We start from the raw sequence: 19,742 nt of genomic DNA, 5'->3' as shown, positions 1-19,742 counted from the left end.
GTGTGTGTGTGTGTGTGTGTGTGTGTGTGTGTGTGTGTGTATGTATGTATATATACATACATACACACACACACACACACACCCATCATGGTTGTGTTATGAAAGTGACACAGACAAGGTTGAGAAAGGAAAAGTTCTCCACTTGAAAGTAAACTCTGTGGAGGCAAGATAGGGTTTTTGCTCCCTTTGTGTCCCCAGGAAGAGAGGGCAAGAGAAAGAAAGAGACAGAAATAGGAAAGGAAAAAGAAGAGAAGAAAAGGAGAAGAAGGTAGGAAGAGGAACTGTGGGGGGGGCGGGGCGGGTGAAGAGAGGAATGGAGGAAGGGCAGGAAAGAGGAAGGGAAGGAGGAGATGGGAGGGTGGAAGGAAAAAGGAAGGGAGGTAGGAAAGGAGGGAACTGAAGATGTGCTAGGTAAGAAATACAGTGCCTGCTAATTAATAATTCTTCCCACGATTTGGGAAGGTGGAAAATCAGGACAAAGCTCCTAATAATCTGCTAAAAGTGAACAATGGTATTTTCACACCTACAACTCTATGAGTTACAGGAAAGAAGCAAAAGGTCACCTAATTTTTTGTCTTCTCTGGACAGTCTACACCAGGACTTAGAAGAAGAGACCCTGTGATGGCAAGACTTTCTTTTTTTTTTTTTCACATTTACTTATTTTTGAGAGACAGAGAGAGACAGAGCATGAGCAGGGGAGGGGCAGAGAAAGTGGGAGACACAGAATCCATAGCAGGCTCCAGGCTCTGAGCTGTCAGCACAGAGCCCAACGCAGGGCTTGAACTCACGGACCATGAGATCATGACCTGAGCCAAAGTCGGCCACTTAACCAACTGAGCCACCCAGGCGTCCCAGCAAGACTTTCTTATGTGGTTTTGTAGTTACAGTTATTCCTCTGCACAAGCCACTTTCTTGGCATTACTGGTGGAATGAGGAGGGATCAGGAGACTGACTTATTACTTATGCACTCTGTGCAGAGCCATTTCATCCCATTTCATAGCCCCTCACTGTGCAGCCAAAGTGAAGCAGCCAGCAGCTATAAAATGTTTTCCTATAATTGCATTTAAGCTGGGCAAGAAGAGAAAAAGGATTACAGAAGAAGAAATTTCCTTTAGTTCCAAGGAAAAGCCTAGCCTGCTCTTGATGATAGAAGATATTACATATAAAGTACTTTAGCTCTTTGTGAGCAAATCTGGATTAATACAACAGCAATCCATTATTAATAACAAGTGTCTTTCAAATATAAAAAACAAAAAGGGGAGAGGGAGGGAGGGAGGGAGGGAGAGAGAGAGAGAGAGAGAGAGAGAGACTGTCAGAGTGCTTTATAGCTCTTATTAGTGATTTTTTTCTAAATCAACTTCTAATAGTTCCATGAACTAAGATAACTCAATTTTCATGGTGCGACCCCATGGAGAGGGACATTCAGAAAAAGAGAAATAAAACTTCTACATTTCAAACATGGAAAATAATTTAAATTGTCACTCATATAGCTCTCTATAATCTACAGTGTTTTTTTTCCTGTGTCCTAGATACCTTTCTTTGTCCTTCATGGCACCCCAAAGAGAGGAGGGCAACCTTTATTTTCCCCATTTTATGAATGAGAAAACCAAGGGATAGCAGTCCCCATGACTGTAGGTCACATGGCCAGGTCTCCACATCCCCCTTGACTGACCACATGTACCACACTGCCCTGGGCTGTTCTTCCCCATGCCCCAATCTTTCTTTCTTCTGCCTCGGGTCTCTGGAAGGTGCTACAGGACTATCCTAACCTGTTTTCACTCACTTCCTCTAACTTCCAAAGAGCACCATGGTTCTCTCCACCTCCTGCTTTTTGTACCAGAGCAAAAGGACCCAGCACAGAAATGCTAAGCATGTCCCATAATGTGATAACTTTAAGCAACAAAAGACCCATGGACATTTTCCAGAAGTAAGTCTAAGAAAGGTGGGGGGGGGGGGAGAGGGACAGAGGACGGTATATTTTGGAGCCAGAAAGACCTTTGTTCAAATTCTGCCTTTGTGAGAGTGAGTAAGTCACTTAATACTCTGAGCTTCAGCTTCTTTATCTATAAAGTAGGGTAATATTGTTTCTCTCTCTTACAGATAAAGAACCAGTGAGATAATGACTATGAAACCATCTAGCACAATGGCAGGCTAGGCAACCAATAAATATTATTTTTCTTAAGGATCTTTAACTTAAGCAGTTTACAACCATGAAGTAATAAAATTATAGTGCTTTAGAACTAGAAGGAATTTTATAGATAAACTGTGTTGCCCTCTTCCACAGAAGCCTTCAGTGACTCCCCCATGCACTGTCAACCCTATTCTCAGCTTCTGAACCTTAACTAACGACTGTGTCCAGCCTTCCTTTCTAATCGTTCACTCTTGATTCAATAGCATGTGCCCTTTAAGGAGTCTTCTTAATATAAATTGTTTTTTTTTAATTAAGGCAGGAAACAAACATCTCAGAACTCTAACTGCTTAGCCTAAATTGGTTTTCACAAAATCTCTTTTATTTACAGTAAGTGAGAATAAGATATTACCCATAATTGCATTAATCTTCCAGGAGAATAATAAAATCATGAGTTCCTTTCCTGTTTTAATCAATGAATTATTATCAAATTGCTCTTCAAAATGTTATAAATAATATATGAGAAAATTTCACTTCAAGAATTGTTATTTTCCCAATTCATATTTCTTGTCCCCAGTGAACCTTGTATTTTTTAGTTTGTGCTGAACTAGGAAATAAGACAGTTATTTTACTTCCTCTTCTTGTGCATTCTTGGGCATTTCTACAGCTGCATTCATGCTTCACATGATCAAATATAGTTGAGGGTCTGCCACTGTTATCACCTGGACTGTTTCTCCTAGTCCATTTTTTTTACCCTCCATTTGATCTTGAACACCACAGACATGTTTTATGGGAGACAATGACCCCAAAATAATTGACCATTGAAAATTTAAGCACTCTAGGGGCGACTGGGTAACTCAGTCAGTTAAGCAGCCAGCTTCAGCTCAGGTCATGATCTCCCAGTTCATGAGTTCAAGCCCCACATCAGGCTCTGTGCTGACAGCTCAGGGCCTGGACCCTGCTTCGAATTCTGTGTCTCCCTCTCTCTCTGCTCCTCCCCTACATGCACTCTCTCTGTCTCTCTCTCAAAAATAAATAAACATTAAATTTTTTTTAAAAAAAAGAAAATTTAAGCACTCTATGATAAAACAGCAAACATGTCCCATTAAAATCTTAGATTTGGTGAGGGTCCTGAGCTGGTGTGAGTATTCTGTTCCAAGGTTTGTATTCTGTCACTTGTGGATATTAGACACTGCTAGCAGGAACCGGCTTTACATTCATATTCTAATCCTGGATGATAATGGCTGGGATTATAATGGCTGTGAAATGTGTATTATCTACAGCATTCAAATGAAAATCAGAGAAGTTAGAAAGTATCTTAGCATTCCATTCATTTGCACACAAAAGGCACTACAGTACATGTAAATGAATTGTACACTTTACATTTGACACATCTGCCTCAAGGGAGGTTCAATTCTGGATATCTACTTCAGGTAAATATTAGCAGAATACCAAATGCCTGGGCTTGACATATTTGTATAAAGTGAAACAGAAGTAATTTATAAGTGTTATTTTGTATTTCTTCTCATTCATAGAAAATAATGTTTCTACAAGCTACCAGATCCTTGGGTGAAGGATCAAAACACATTTCTATTTTTATTTTTATTCTGTAATACAAATAGTTCAAACTGGATGCAAGTCACAATAATTCCTGGGAATTTTTTTGTTTTACACTTTCTTCTAAATATATATTCTCATGTTGAATCTGTTTCATTTTTATTCTTTAAGTATGTCAGTTGGGCATTTTCCTCACTGAACTTTATCCAGTTGTCTCTGTCACATAGAGCACTAAATGTCTGACATTTACATTACAACTATGAACCTCGACCATGCAAGGTCAAACCTCAAACCATGCATGGTCCAAACGTCTTTATAATTTTTATATGTATTTTCAACTGTATCACTTTATAAGTGAAATGGAAGTGAACACGTCAATGCAAAAGTGAATCTACAATATGTTCAATAGGAATTAAGGAGGAAAGATGGTGACTTTTCTGCCAAGGATGTCATATGACTTATAGGATAAATTAGGTAAAACATTGGGGACTCAGGGTTCTTCATGTGATGTAGGATTTGTATGAATCTAAAAGAAATACATGTGTAACAAAACTGCTGACAAAGAAGAAACCCAACAGTGTGTCCAGAGAAGAATAGCAGGTGTAGAGTGAGGTGTTGAGCCAAACTCCAGTGATCCTGAAACTGCCACACGGTTATGATGGACACTCTGGAGGCTGGACACTCTCTGCCTTTGCCATGCTTTCTCTGGGGCATGCCCATCTAGCTGTGGGGAAATACTCAACTTTAAGAAAGGCATCTTAGAATTTCTTCAATGTAATAAGAGCAAGTGGGCCTTGGGTTTTCTCTCCCTCTCTGGACAGTTCTCAACATTCATTTCCACTAATTCTCTTCCCCCATCAAGTAGCTAAAGTGGGGAAAAGCACAGATTTAAACTATTTCTGTTGTTTGCATTTGCTTTTCAGCCAAGTAGACAGGTACTGAATTTTTGTGTTCGGGTACAATTAGTGCCCTTCCTACCGAAATCTTGACAAGTAGTAAAGAGTTAAGTTCAAAAATCAAAAAGCTACCCAACTAGTCTGCTGATTTCCTTAGAGCCAGCTCTAATATTCCTAAATTGCGCACATCTTCAAAGCAGCACAAAGTTCTTCACAGACATGAGGGCTTTATGCCTCACCCACACATTTTACAGATGAACACAGAGCCTAAGGAAGGAACAAGGAAGTGGATGAAGACCTGCATGTACAAATGCGAACTCCTCAGAACCCTTCCCGGGGATGCTGTGGGAAAGGGGAGAGGGTGTGACTCAAGCAGGAGGAAGGGGTCAAGAATGAATCTCCCAGCGCCTCTCACTAGGAGGGAAAACTCTAGAACTGCTGCATGGCCTGTCTGACTAGCTGTCACACAACTGCATTCCCACCATTAACATTTTAATGATTCATTTACTAATCTAAACCCTCATTCGTTTTATGATGCTAATAAACAAGTAAGCTGTAGATCATAAATAGCAACACTTAAAACAGTAATTTTAGCTCTTTTCTAACTACAAGTGAAAAGCTATACCCTTCTTAATAAAAATACCAGTTTTTTTTAAAGTTTATTTATTTTTGACAGAGAGAGAGAGAGAGAGAGCATGAGTGGAGGAGGGGCAGAGAGGAGACAGAATCAGAAGCAGGCTCCAGGCTCTGAGCTGTCAGCACAGAGCCCCATGCAGGGCTCGAACTCACAGACTGTGAGATCATGACCTGAGCCAAAGTCGGACGCTTAACCGACTGAGCCACCCAGGTGCCCCCAAAATATCAGTTTTTAAATCTACCATTTTGAATCTCACATTAAAAAAAAAAATACACGCAGATGCCTAGAACAGGCAGCCAAAGGAGAGTTTGGGCAGCCGGGTGTTCAGAGGAGAGGGACAGGGGTCTGTGGCCAGAAGACCCAGTGGAGACTGAGACTGACGTCTCCACCTGTGCCTGCCCACCCACGTGTCTACGATCTGCCCAGTACGCAACGCTGAACCGTGCTTGGGGACTATTGCATATCTGTTTTCCAACAGAACTTTGAAGGCACCATAGGCTCAGTTTAATGATACCAGACAAATCTATGTCTATGATTTAAAAATCTAAAGTGAAGTTAGAAAATTCTGGTATCTTCATCGTTACTTCTGATCCTCAAGGAGCAGGATATTCTAAAAGTCAAGCAATAGTACAGAGCTCAGAATCTTATCTTCATTTTTTAGATTCCACTAGCATAGAATTGAATTAATCATGATCCCTTGTTCAGGAAACCTCATCATTTGTGGAAGCACGGGCCACTTTATAGGTTTTTGTGTTTATTATTGTACCTGCATACTTATTGTAAGTATGCCCTATAAACATCTATGGGCCTGACCACATTCACCACCTGGGTGCCCTCCACCTGGTAACCATAGGCCCAAATCTATGTTCATCTATTTCTCTCCTTTTCTTATCTTTTGGTATCTATACATATCTAGAAGTGTTCCTTTTTTTAACTCCATAAAAAGGTGTCATGTTGCATAAAGTATTTTGAAACTTTTAAAATTTAATGTTGTTAAGATTCATCCAGATGGAGGTGCCTGAGTGGCTCAGTCGGTTGAGTGTCTGACTCTTGATTTTGGCTCAAATCATGATCCCAGGGCTGTGGGATGGAGTCCTGAGTTGGGGCATGGACCTGCTTGACATTGTCGCTCTCTCACTCTCTTTCTCTCTCTCTTTCTCTCTCCTTATCTCCCTCTGCTCCTCTCCATTCTCTCTTTCTCTCTAAAATAAAAAAGGGGCTCCTGGGTGGCTCATTCAGTTAATAATCTGACTTCAGCTCAGATCATGATCTCATGGTTCATGGATTCAGGCCCTACGTTGGGCTCTGGACTGACAGCTCAGAGCTTGAAGCCTGCTTCAGATTCTGTGTCTTCCTCTCTGTCTGACCCTCCCCCGCTTGCACTCTGACTCTCAAAATTAATTAATTAAAGTAATTAATTAATCCATATTATTTCATGTCATTATAGTTCATTCGGTTTTTTTTAAAGTAATAATTACATACAGTGAAATACAAGATTTCAATGTGAAAATTATGTACAAAGTGAACAATTTGATGACTTTAGATAGTCACATACACCCATGTAACTGACACCTCTATCAAGATATATAACATTTCCATCACCCTTAGAGAGTTCCCTATACTTCCTATCATGTTTAATACCCACTTCTATAGTAACCATGTTGTGGCTTATATCACCATCACTTAAGTTGCCTGTTCTATTTATGTAAATGAAATCATACAGTATGTACTCTTTTGTGTTTAGCTTTTCACTCAACACAATGATTAACCATGATATTTGTGCATCAGTGGTTCATGTTCTATGATACATTGTTTGAATATACCATGATTTCTTCTATACTTTATTGTTTATGGACATTTGAGTTGTTTCCAGTTTGGGTGCAATTAAAAAAAAACTGAACTTCTGATTCATGGGGCGACATGAATGACTCAAAAGCATTATGCAAAGTGAAAGAAGTAAGACACAAAAGGCTACATGCTATATATATGACTTCTTAAATATGACATTCTGGAAAAAGCAAAGCCTTAAGGACAGAAAATATATCATTGGTTGCAAGGGTCAGGGGGAGGAAGGGATTAACCACAGGGGGCAAGAGGAACACTGATAGAAAAGTTCTAAATTTTGAAGTGGTAGTAACCCAACTGTGTGGACTTGTCAAAACTCAGAATTGTGTATCTAAAAAGGGTGAGTTTTACTGTATATGAATTATATCTCAATAAAACTTACTCTAAAAAATAAAATAGATGTTTGAGAAAACCTGCTAAGACATTTAAATAATTACAGTTAACTATAACAGATAATTCTTGCCTCTCTCTCTTCTGTGTGTGTGCGTGTGTGTGTGTGTGTGTGTGTGTATATATACACACATATATATATATACACATATATATATATATATATATAAACAAGATGTCCGTGTCTTGAGAATTTGGTTTTAAACAGAAATTGCCAAGTAAGATTTCTATTTAGTTCAATATCTGTTTTCAAAATATATGTGTGGACTGGCTCTTGGTAAGAGTATCAGGAAGAACTGCCTACTCAAGATCAAGTAACTCACTTGCTAACTGCTTTACCAGCAAATGGTGGTGGCATAGGCTGGAATAATACCAGAGACATTCAGAAACTATAACATTACTGTTGAACTGTCAGACTTTAAAGATATAGCTGTTCATAAACAGGCACACAGTAATGCAAGAGAAGAAACATACAAGATTGTCCTTTGTAGTTTTCTCTACCAATTACAGTATGTAACAGTTAATTTTAGGAAATCTCACATTTGAAAATTATTCTTCCAAGAATGTGGAAGTACATAAAATTTCATTATATTGAGGTACTATACACTCTCTTGTTTGTTGACAAAACGCTTGAGATCTTTAATTAATATACAGAATTTAAAATATAACCTTCCCATTTTTGTCATGTCTTAGATTCTTGGGAGCTATAACAGAGGAAATTTAAGCACTGAAAAGTTTGTGGAAGAAATAAAATCAATTGCAAGCGAACCCACTGAAAAGCATTTCTTCAATGTCTCTGATGAATTAGCTCTAGTCACTATTGTTGAAGCTCTCGGAGAAAGAATATTCGCCCTGGAAGGTATGACTATTTCTCATACTCCCGCATGTTTTCTCTACAATTCAATTTAATGTAATGGCCTTTTGGTGTTTATTTCTTCTACACAGCTAATGCATTTTTACTGTGTACAATAACCACCATGGAACAATGCCCTTTTCTGTAAATCTGTCACCAAGATGGCTGTCTCACATAGCCCTGTGTCTGTTGGCATCTCTCTTTGCAAGGACATGGCAGGGCTAATGTGAGGGCTGAAAGAAGGCAATGATCAGTGTGGACTCACAAGAACAAAAATGTGCCCACGTGTTTTAGTCCTTTTCTGTGACACGGGTTTAGAAAATGGAGGAGTTAGCTCAAGTTTTCTTTTTTAATTTGTTTTTTTATTTTGGGCTTCTATAGAACTGTCCTTATTTGCAATAACTTCATTGTTCATTTATTTTCTCCCGTTTTGCTTCTTGCCCATTTTAAAGGTCTTTATGGAACTCTGCCTTAACTCCCATGGCAGTAAAACATTGGTTCACTATATTTGTCTAAGTCATATTACTTTTTTGTAGATTTCTTTTCTTGGATGTTGCAATGGCGATTGGCTACTGAAGAAAATAAATCATGGCATTCCTTCCCCTGCCTTAGGTGGAAGAGGTCAAGTATCAAATTCTTTTGGAACTGGCCCTTGCCTGACCAAAAAAAAGAAAAAAATGTTTTTGGAATTGTTATGCCAGGCAAACTGAAAAAAGCCTCCTCCTTCATATTCTCTGTTAACTGGAGACTAAGAGAACGTGCGTCTTTCCCTCAACCTAGGATGAGAAACCTCCAGAGAGTTCTGTTTTTATGCCCTTATCTGAATCCAATGGACTCTGTCCTTGTGAGGACACACTGAAGAACTATTGTTTTGTATCTTAAACATAGAAATTCATGAGCACTTTCTCAGTCACCCTGATGTGACCTGATAATGAGAAACATGACCTGATACTGGGTAACAGAGAAATAAAATGAGAAAGAGAGATAACTGAAACAAGGTGGACCATTTTGAGCATCAAGTGACCAGGAAAATGCAGAAAAGTGACCAACAGACAATATTCAAATGTATAGAAAGGAAAGAAAATGTTTTAGAGTAATGACTTTCAAGCTTTATATGACAGTGACCCATGATAATAAATACACTTTTCCTTGTGACTAGAGGGGAGCAAAATAGGCCATCCCAAAATATGTTGCTTCGGCATGTAGATTATTTTGAGCTGAAGACAATCAATTTCCAGCCCACTCAGGAAGAACTTTTACCTCTCCCTTAACAACCTAAAAGAATTCACATAGGTGGCCTGGTCCAGAATAAAAGGTATAACCAGAGAGAACTTTTTAAAGACCTATCTGCATAGCAGGGCAAACTTCTACTTACCAAACATCTGTTCTTCTTATATACTGTGAACTGTGCTCCTCCCTTCGAAGCCCCAGGCCCCTACCCCATTCCGTAGGTCAGGATGGCATCATATAAGTCTCCACCACCCCCACTTGCCCTTCAGTCTCATAGTTTAGTCTTAATTTCCCATATGAAATTAAATTTTCCTCTAAAAATTAAATTGACTAATTTTTTAGCTCAATTTAATTGTTAAACCAGCCACGGAATCTAGAAGAGAAGAAGGGAAAATTTTTCCACTTCTGCATGACCCAGTGCACATACACGTATACATATAAAAATAAAACAACCTTTAACAGAATAACCCTTATTATATGCAAAGCACTCTGATAGGTTCTCGTTTTCATTTTCTCTTCTCTTTTAATTAAAAAAATGCTGGTGGTGACTCACCCAGCCGATTTCATGACTGGATCACAACTAGTAAGTAGGAGATTTGGGTTAGATTTGATGAACAGCTACAGCCCATGCAGACTTCATTTCTCTTTCCTTCTGCCCTGGCTGCTTTTCCCCTGTGCCTTTAGAAACAGAACTCTTGAATTACTTATCTGTCTGAAGTCACAGCTGCTTCTGAAGAACTTGGCTGTCCTGCATTCTGTGCACAAGTCAGTTTTAAGTGGCTTTGGTCTCACAGCAGCTCCCAGCGGCATTTACTAATAGGCCAGACCATAAGCTTCGCTGGCCTTAAGGAAGGAAATATACAAAGTTTTCCAAGTCATTGTGCACTTTTAATTTTTAGTAATTGTAATAAGTTTTAAGATGTGATATAAACAATCTGTAAAGACCATTTAAATGAAAAATTACTTAGTTACATTAATAGTTAAGTACAATACAGTCTCATTTTTAAACTCATCTTAAGTAAGCAAGTAAGTATAACCTGGTAGGACTTCTATAAATGAAGTCTACCTACATCAGCTACTGGGGGAAGAAGGGCCCAATTTACCTTAAATGACATTGTTGTGTTGCTTCTAAACTAACCATACCATGAATTAAAGGTTACATGTTGGAATGCCCAGACACTTTAAGAAGTCTGTATATTTAAAAGCAAAATTATCTGGGGGGCATCTGTGTGGGTCAGTCAGTTAAGCCTCTGACTCTTGATTTCAATTCGGGTCATGATCTCACATTCATGAGATTGAACCTGCATTGGGTTCTGCACTAGGCGTGGAGCCTGCTTAAGATTCTCTCTCCCTCTACCCATCCCCCACTCACATGCACATGCTCGTGCTGTCTCTCTTTCTCTCTCAAAATAAATAAATAAATAAATAAATAAATAAATAAATAAATAAATAAAACTAAATACATAAAGTGAATTTTTTAAAAAATGTCCTCAGATTAAAATGTCTACAACATCTTTACTGATACACTTTCAGGGCTAATCAAACACAGTGTTTTGACTGATTTTCTTCATAACTGGGATCAGAAAGGATTTCATTTCCTTGTTACTTGGGAAGTGTCCATTTCCTATCAACATTTATCTTTAGATGGCAAAGAGCAGCAATTATGAAATTCCTCCTTGCCAACGACAGTGCCACCTAGTGAAGAGAACAGGTCACCAACTTGCCCAATGAACTCAGAAAGGTTCCACGTCCTTTCCCAGCACGTGGGAGAAATGCTAAAATGCCTAACCTGCACAGTGGGAGAGTGGTTATGTCAGTACTTATGAACAGTTCGGGGAGGAGTTGACAGCAAGAAGTTCAGGGATGCTCAAGGGGCTATTACCATGATGATGATTCAGCAGGCGGATTGTCACAAAACTCCCTTCTCTCTGTTCACAGCTATAAGCAGAATAGCAGCAGGAGAAGGTACTGGAGGCATGCAGGTATTCACTGCTGTGCTCTTGCAGTGGTCTTGCACAGATAAATAAGAAGGCACCATAAAGTACTGTGGACTTAAAATAAATAAATAAATAAATAAATAAATAAATAAATAAATAAATATTTATTTATTTAAAATAAATAAATCAGATTTAAAATAAAGTTTAAATTAGGGGATAATTCATACGTGAGATTAAAATGATGTATTGGAATTCTTGATTGATATCGCCATTTAACCTAGTCCTATAAAAAAGCAATCACTGATGTATTTGTTAACAAATTTATGCCAGGAAATAACTAGTAAATAAGTTTGATTTCACAAATTTAATTATTCTCATGCCTCAATGAGAAGGCAGACTGACTTTCTTAAAATTATGCACTATTTTTAACTTATTTTCAAAGCCAAATAAATCAGTAACTCCCCACTGAAAGCAAATGAATCAACATTCCCTCGATCCCCTTAGGAGGTTGTGGCTTTGGGTCGGTAAATATTTTGAGAGTAGCATATTTTTCCATGGAATGCTCTGGACTATCTCTGTATTTCAGTAAAGAGCTTAAATACCTAATGCTTGCTCCTGAAACTTTTACATAGCATTAACAGAAAGAAAGAAAGAAAGAAAGAAGAAAGAAAGAAAGAAAGAAAGAAAGAAAGAAAGAAAGAAAGAAAAAGGGCACAGATTCTTTAAAAAATATGTGATTGAATGGTATGTGACCAAAAACCCATCAAAAAGTCCCCTTCGAATTTGTGAGTGATACCTACCACCAGAAATTAGAGAAAACACAATCCCAGAATCCCTACAGTCTTTATCACATAATGGAATTCCAAGAGGATCTGTACCTGGAAATGCAAGTGGACCTGGTAGAGTCAAGAGACTTCTTTAAATATGTGAATAAAGATTTTTTTAGCCCTGTAACATATCGGGTAACTTTAGGCTAATGTCTGAGCAGGATTCCCACAATGTGAGAAGAAGAAGGAGGTTTTCAACTTCAGTACTTTTGAATTTAACCACATGGATCCAAAGTGCCATATCATCCACAAGTATGCTACAGTATAGGAAGAGAAGCATGAATGGAGATTTCTCAACTTCTCCAGCAAGGGTGGGGAAGCCAATGGTCAAGAATCTAGCCACGGCCCTTCTGCTAACCTTCTCTGTCCTTTACCCAGCCCTACATAGGAATTTGGGGTTGAGAAATGTGTGGCTGAACATACCCAAAAGATGTTGGAAATTCTGGTTGGTAAAGAGCCCAGTCTGTAATTGGTTTCTGTCTTCTCCAAATCAAGTGTGCTAAAAGTCATTTATTTTTCTGTTATAGCTACAGCTGACCAGTCAGCAGCTTCATTTGAAATGGAAATGTCTCAGACTGGCTTCAGTGCTCATTATTCACAGGTATATTGACCACTTGGTAGAAAATGAAATATTTTTTTAAGGTTTTTGCTCCCAAAAACAATGCCCAAGCATCACCATTATAAGTGCAACTAGCAGTTCATGGCTTGCCCAGTTATGTGATGATGTTTCTAATCGAAATAGGAAAATGGCATTTCACAAGCATATTAAGAAAACATGTTATATCCCACAGTTCACTATATCGTACTAATAATTGTGAATCAAACATTTTGAGGTCTGCCTTATGTAATTATACATCTAGCTAAATGGAATACTTAATTTAAAATAGTTGCTAATGATATGAATTGTATCTTTTTCTCAATCTCATTGTATTTAAAGATCTTATTAGAATACCATATTCAAGACCTAGGATTCTTGACACCCAGAATTAAACAGAAAGACAAGATTAGGAAATATATCATTTGTAGCTGATGAAAAAAAAATGCATCAGAGTCCCTGCAAAGGAATATTGACATTTCAGTGGGCAATTGTACTGTATAACCGAGAGCAAGTTACTCTACCAGGTTACCATAGTATTACTGTGAGGATTCTAAGTTAATATATGTAAAGCACTTTGAATAGAATCTACCATATTGTTAATGCTGCGTTCTTGCTACTTTGTTAAATGTCATTTGTTTTCTCTATTTGGATATAAGGACTGGGTCATGCTTGGAGCAGTAGGAGCCTATGATTGGAATGGAACAGTCGTCATGCAGAAGGCTAATCGAATCATAATCCCTCAAAACACAACCTTTAATGTTGAGTCTACCAAAAAGAATGAACCTCTTGCTTCTTATTTAGGTAAAGTTTAGATGTAATTGATAGAAAATTATTGTGGTTTATTTTTGGTTTTGTTTTTATTTTTAGCATTATTTGCTTATATGTACATAGGTTTACTTATAACCATGTGAAGACAGATAACTTCCAAGAGCTAGACATTTTGTAGGAGCCCTGAAAGTTCCCAAGCAGCCTTAATTTCTGAGCAATCTTAGAATAATAGAACATGGAGGTCACACTTTCTCAGAAGGGCTCCCTAGTGCAGGAATGATTTAGGCTGATATGTGCACTTTTTGAAGTCTCCCTGTGTCTGGTATTCTCATTAACTTCAAGAAGAGCTTTGCACCTGGTGGACAGGAAATGACGGTAAAAAGAGAAACCTTGACACAGCTAATATCCTGCAGATCAGACTCCCATATTTTTTAAAACATCCTATATCATTTCTTTCTATGAGTCCTAATTTTGGAAAAGAAAATTTTAATTTGTCTTGTCATATAGCTTCTTCTTTAATAGTTCTATTCACAACAGACAAATATTGAACTTAAGCCCAGTGATGTAATGTCATCTTATTTTTCAAAGACTTTTCTGGAATGAGGAGGTATGTGTCTGTTATCACCTTATTCTCCATCTGTACTGAGCTGCCTAGGGGATACCAGGGAAGTGTTCTATCACTAAATGATCTCAGTAAACAATTAGGGCCTAGGATGAAAAGAACCCTCAGAATATGGTTTCCCAACACTTTACTCACTCAACAAATGTTTGAGGGACACCTGTTTTGCCCCAGGTATTTTCTTGGTGCTGGAGGTGCAGTGGTTAAGGAAACAAATAGTTTTCAGTGTTCATATTTTAGTATGTTAGCATTCCTCTCTGGGATCTTTCTGTCCTGGAGGCAAGTCTTTTTCTCTCTATCTAGCTTCTTTCTATTTTATGAGGAAGGTAGGAGGTCTTTACTGGTAGGTCCATACATTTCCTTATTCAAAGACACATCTTAAAACTGTAGAGGCAGGTAGGACTTAAAAATGAAAGGCCTGAGGGATTTAGATAATTAAAACTACAGTGGTAAGCAGTACATTCAATGTGAGTGTTAAACCCCTTAACACATGCTGAACTGCATTCATGAAAGTCTAATTTATTTCTCATAAAATTCCTATTACATTCTGTCCTGGTCAGAGAGCAGCTAGAGCATTCCATTGTTCTAAACATCACACATTACAAAAGAAAATGCTAAACTAGGATGTGTCAATAAAAGATTATCTAAAGGATACTGATCTAGAAAAAATTCCTTTCTTTCCTTCCCCAATGTCTGCAAAATTTGAAGAAATTGATGGTTAGGAAACAAAATATACACTGCATATCTTTTAAATATTTGGAGGATTGTGTTGTAACACAAAGAGGGTGGGCCTAAAATTCATATGCATTAAAAGAAATCTTAGCATATGGTTAATATCCAATTTTCAAAATTAAAATATTAAGGAATTGAAAAATGATGTCACAGCTACCTATGACATACCTGAAACTAGAATCTAGGTATCTTGATTCTTATTCCAGTGTTCATTTCAAAATTAACAACATTTAAAAAACTAAAGATACAGCATGAAGTCCACAAATCTTAAGTTCACACATTTTAATAATACTGTAGTATTTTTTTTATATTCTGACTTCTTGTTATGTGATGAAATTCCTTAAAACCAAGTAGTCTTAGGAAGCCTAAATCCATTATCCCCCAAAAGCTTGGATTCATGGTGCTTAAAGCAGACTTGGAGAATTCAAGACTTAAAGATATCACTGGAGCAAGACAAAATTAAGAGAACCTTCATTCCTGACCACAGTATTTATAACATATGATTCCTTTCTTCCCAAAAAAGGAAATTTGGGGGTATGTTGTCTACAATGTACTAAGATGATGTTTTTATATTTTAGAAATCATTTCATTAGATTAATCACAAGTTAGCACATAAGATATTTTGCCAACATAACATTTAAGATATATAAAATTTATTTTAAAATAGAAAAGCACCCAGAAAGGGGATAGGGGAGAAAAATAGCTTTGTACCCCAAATATTATTCTAAATCTGAAATGAGAATTTCAAAATGTCTGCCTGTGTGGATTACGAATTAGGAAGTGTTTGAAGGTGCCTGGGTGGCTCAGTAACTTAAGAGTCAGACTCTTGATTTCATCTCAGTTCATGATCTCAGGATTTGTGAGATCAAGCCCCAAGTCAGGCTCTTTGCTGACAGCACACCCATAGTCTGCTTGGGATTCTCTCACTTTCTTTCTCTGCCCCTCACCCGCTGACACACTCTCTCTCCCTCTCCGAAACGAAATAAATAAACATTTTTTTTAAAGAAAAATAAAAAGAGCTTGAATGTGTTAGTCTGAAATCTATGTGGATTGTAAGTCATTAGGCAATGGAAAATCTTATGGAGAAAACAAAAAAATCTCATACTAATCAATAATGACCAGAAAGAAGTAGGAACAGAAGTTGTCGAACCTCTCAGGATATAGTCACTCATCCAGGAACTGCTTTAGGCCAGTATGCACTTAGCAAGTGTTTTTGATGGTGAGAATACAGTCGAAGTTCCCTGCCTCCTCCACCCACAGTCTTCCCACTTCTAATCATGCCAGACAAATTCAAGAAAAATGTAAAGATGTGGGGCAAACAAACACATGACATCAAAGCAGAGCATACCTGTTTCCCATTACCTCACTAGGTCCTAGCACTTTTCCCAGGAAGTGAATTGTGAAAGCTGACAGGATTTATTCTTTATAAATCCATGCAGCAGGCTATGCCATGAATTTTCCTTTCTCTTCAATTCTTTTTTTCTTTCAGAAAACAACATTAAACTTAGATGTGTATAATTATTTTCCTTTCATGAAAACTAGACTTTATTTACATGGCCTCCTTTTTTTCTCCCTCTTTATTGTCTTTGGATTCCTAGCTTCCACCCAGTAACTACCTGACCAGTAGGTACTGTCTCTGGGAAGATTTCAGCTAATAGTTTTAGTTGTCAAGTTATCAAAACTAACTAAATTATCACACAACTCCAAACCTCAACATAATTTTCAATTTTTTTAAAGGTTCTTTTATCAGTTTGCATTCATAGCTCTGTAAGGTAAAAAAACAAAAAACAAAAACAAAGTGTACTAACTCTCTTAGGCCAATCCTTGCTTAATATTTCTTAGTAGAATGACATGAAATAAAACAGCCTTTGCTTTGCACATTCTCCTTTTTTATTTTATTTATATATAAACATGACCTTAAAGTTTTTATTTTTTAAGCAATATTGTGGTTAGTAACAGAAGAAATATGACACATTAATTGTTTGAAAAAGAACAGTCTACAATTTATTATGTATAATTTTTTTAGAAGCTCAAAGAAAGATGAAGAAATGAGAATGGGAGAAAATATGCCTGAAGGAAAATATGCCTGAGGAATTGTGTTCCTTTCGCACTTGTAAGATTAAACATATTTTAGTACAAAAACCTCTGTTCCTCCTCAAAAGTTTTGTAAGAAAGTGAAACTATTGCCTTGCAGTAAAACACTTGGAAAATAAATTATCAACGTAATCTTTTTTCTTAGTAAGAAATGCGGTTCTGTGGCCTTTGGAAAAATAATCTGCCCTCTGATCCACTGATGGACAGATCTGGTTATAAGAACACTTCTTCCTTCTGTAGAGTTGAAATCAGCAAAGGAGAATTGTTATTCACTGATTTAGCACTGTTCCCTACAAACACAAGGAATAAATCTAATTCTTCACTCAAAAATTAACAGTAGTCTGCCTTCAAGACACAAAAAAACATAATGGGCATGAAAACCCAATTAAAAAAGAGGAATGTCGAAGCTCACTTTTTAAATTGAAATTCCAGTTAGCTAACAAACAGCATAATTTTAGTTTCAGGTGTACAATATAGTGATTCCACACTTCCCTACAGCACCTGGTCCTCATCACAACTGCCCTCCTTAATCCCCATCACTTGTGTAACCCACCCACCCTACACCTCTTTGTAATCAAACAAATACAAATTAAAATCACAGTGAAGTATTATTGTTAGATTATGCTTAATATCTACTAGAACATCCACAAATTTGAATAATAGTAATGATACCCAATGTTTGGGAGAGTTTGATGAAACTAGTCTGTCCTTTGGCTGTGCATGGAATAAATTAGTACAAATGTTCTGGAAACAATTTGCCAAACACTGAAAGAACTGAAAATTTGATCCAGTAATCTATTCCTTGAAATTTATCATCAAAGAAAATCCAAAAGAAGTAAAAATGTTAAGTGTTCAAGGATGTCTTTGCAGTCTTAAGTATAATATCAAAAAATTAAAAACCACCTAAAAATTCTACTACTCTACTGGGGAATGGTCCTGCGGTAGAAACGCAATGCCTTTATGCCTCAACTAGGAGTGATAAACTTCAGTTACTTCACATTACTGCTTAAAAATCTACAGCAATAGGGGCGCCTGGGTGGCGCAGTCGGTTAAGCGTCCGACTTCAGCCAGGTCACGATCTCGCGGTCCGTGAGTTCGAGCCCCGCGTCAGGCTCTGGGCTGATAGCCTGGAGCCTGTTTCCGATTCTGTGTCTCCCTCTCTCTCTGCCCCTCCCCCGTTCATGCTCTGTCTCTCTCTGTCCCAAAAATAAATAAAAAATGTTGAAAAAAAAATTAAAAAAAAAAATCTACAGCAATAATGCAGAAAAGGCTTACATTTGCTATGATTCCCCTATATAAAATGTTTAATTTCTGTAGCACAGACATATCTGTCCAGATGAAGCACAATTGATTTATTACAAAGTGGCGAATTGAGTTTATGAAGGTTTTTTTTTTTTTAATTTTCTTCTTCTGTCACGATTGTTATATCATTTGTGCCTTTAAACAATGAAAACCTGAGGTGGGGGGTGGACAAAGCAGTTGCTGTAGATAATCAGAGAGCATGCTAAAAGCTTCCACCAAGACAAACTTACCTGCCTTAAAAAAAATAAACATTTTTTAAAAAAAGAGAAGGCTGTAAAAATACACAAATGATCCTCCCAGCCCTTTATTTTTTTTTTAATTTTTTTTTAACGTTTATTTATTTTTGAGACAGAGAGAGACAGAGCATGAACAGGGGAGGGTCAGAGAGAGGGAGACACAGAATCTGAAACAGGCCCCAGGCTCTGAGCTGTCAGCACAGAGCCCGACGCGGGGCTTGAACTCACAGACCGCGAGATCATGACCTGAGCTGAAGTCGGCCGCTTAACCGACTGAGCCACCCAGGCGCCCCCCTCCCAGCCCTTTAAAGTGGATCTTAATTTATTCTGTGTAGACATTAAGGAGTCAGATAGTATATCTGGCATCTCTCTTTTGTTAGGTTACACAGTGAACTCCGCCACGGTTTCGGGAGATGTGCTGTACATTGCCGGACAGCCACGGTACAATCACACGGGCCAGGTTGTCATCTACAGGATGGAAGATGGAGACATCAGGATTCTCCAGACACTCAGTGGAGAGCAGGTAAGCTTGAAAAATTATTGTTTCAATCCATTTACACTCTATGTAAATTTAAATTACCCATCTATTGTCCTAAACTTCAAAAAGTCCTGTCATTATTCAACATCAAACTTAAACAGGGCCCCGTGTTGGGTTCCTTGTAGGAGTGTAAAATATCTGCATATTTGGCTTCCAGAACATTTCAGTTGCACGGAAATGGAGGTAAAACGTAGAGATGATGCTGTAGATACAAATGGATAGATATATACATACAGGAAAAAAAGTTCTAAAACATTAAGAAGCATGAAAATGCCCGTGGCACAGACAGTACATCTTGAAGATGGAAAGATTGTTTTATTCTAGGATTGGTGCCAGAAGTCTTATACCAGGTAACATTTGTGCTTGTCTAGAGGGAAAGGTAGACCGTAGATAGGTAGAAAGAGCAGAAGAGCCAGTTAAAAAGATAATGTGGACCCTGATTGTTGAGGTTCTGAATGGCAAACTAAAGAATTTGGATTTTCTCCTGGAGGTAGTGGAAAGTGATAACATGTAAAATCAAAAACTTCTCATTAGATGATATTAAATACCAAAAGT

At 37.7% G+C, this 19,742-nt stretch overlaps 1 protein-coding gene across 4 annotated transcripts in view; it reads left to right on the top strand.

Moving 5' to 3' along the window:
* The window catches only part of ITGA1 (integrin subunit alpha 1), a 163,601-nt gene that overhangs the window by 93,128 nt on the left and 50,731 nt on the right, over positions 1 to 19,742 (top strand). For all 4 annotated transcript variants that reach the window (XM_049648089.1, XM_049648092.1, XM_049648088.1 and 1 more), the window contains 4 exons: positions 8,147 to 8,312; positions 12,828 to 12,901; positions 13,555 to 13,699; positions 19,030 to 19,172. In XM_049648089.1, coding sequence (XP_049504046.1) covers positions 8,147 to 8,312; positions 12,828 to 12,901; positions 13,555 to 13,699; positions 19,030 to 19,172 — 528 coding nt within the window. The remainder of the gene's footprint in view (positions 1 to 8,146; positions 8,313 to 12,827; positions 12,902 to 13,554; positions 13,700 to 19,029; positions 19,173 to 19,742) is intronic.

Source organism: Panthera uncia (genome assembly GCF_023721935.1).
Source record: "Panthera uncia isolate 11264 chromosome A1 unlocalized genomic scaffold, Puncia_PCG_1.0 HiC_scaffold_17, whole genome shotgun sequence".
In the NCBI taxonomy this organism is placed as follows: Eukaryota; Metazoa; Chordata; class Mammalia; order Carnivora; family Felidae; genus Panthera; species Panthera uncia.
This window is presented reverse-complemented; position numbering and strand designations above follow the sequence as displayed.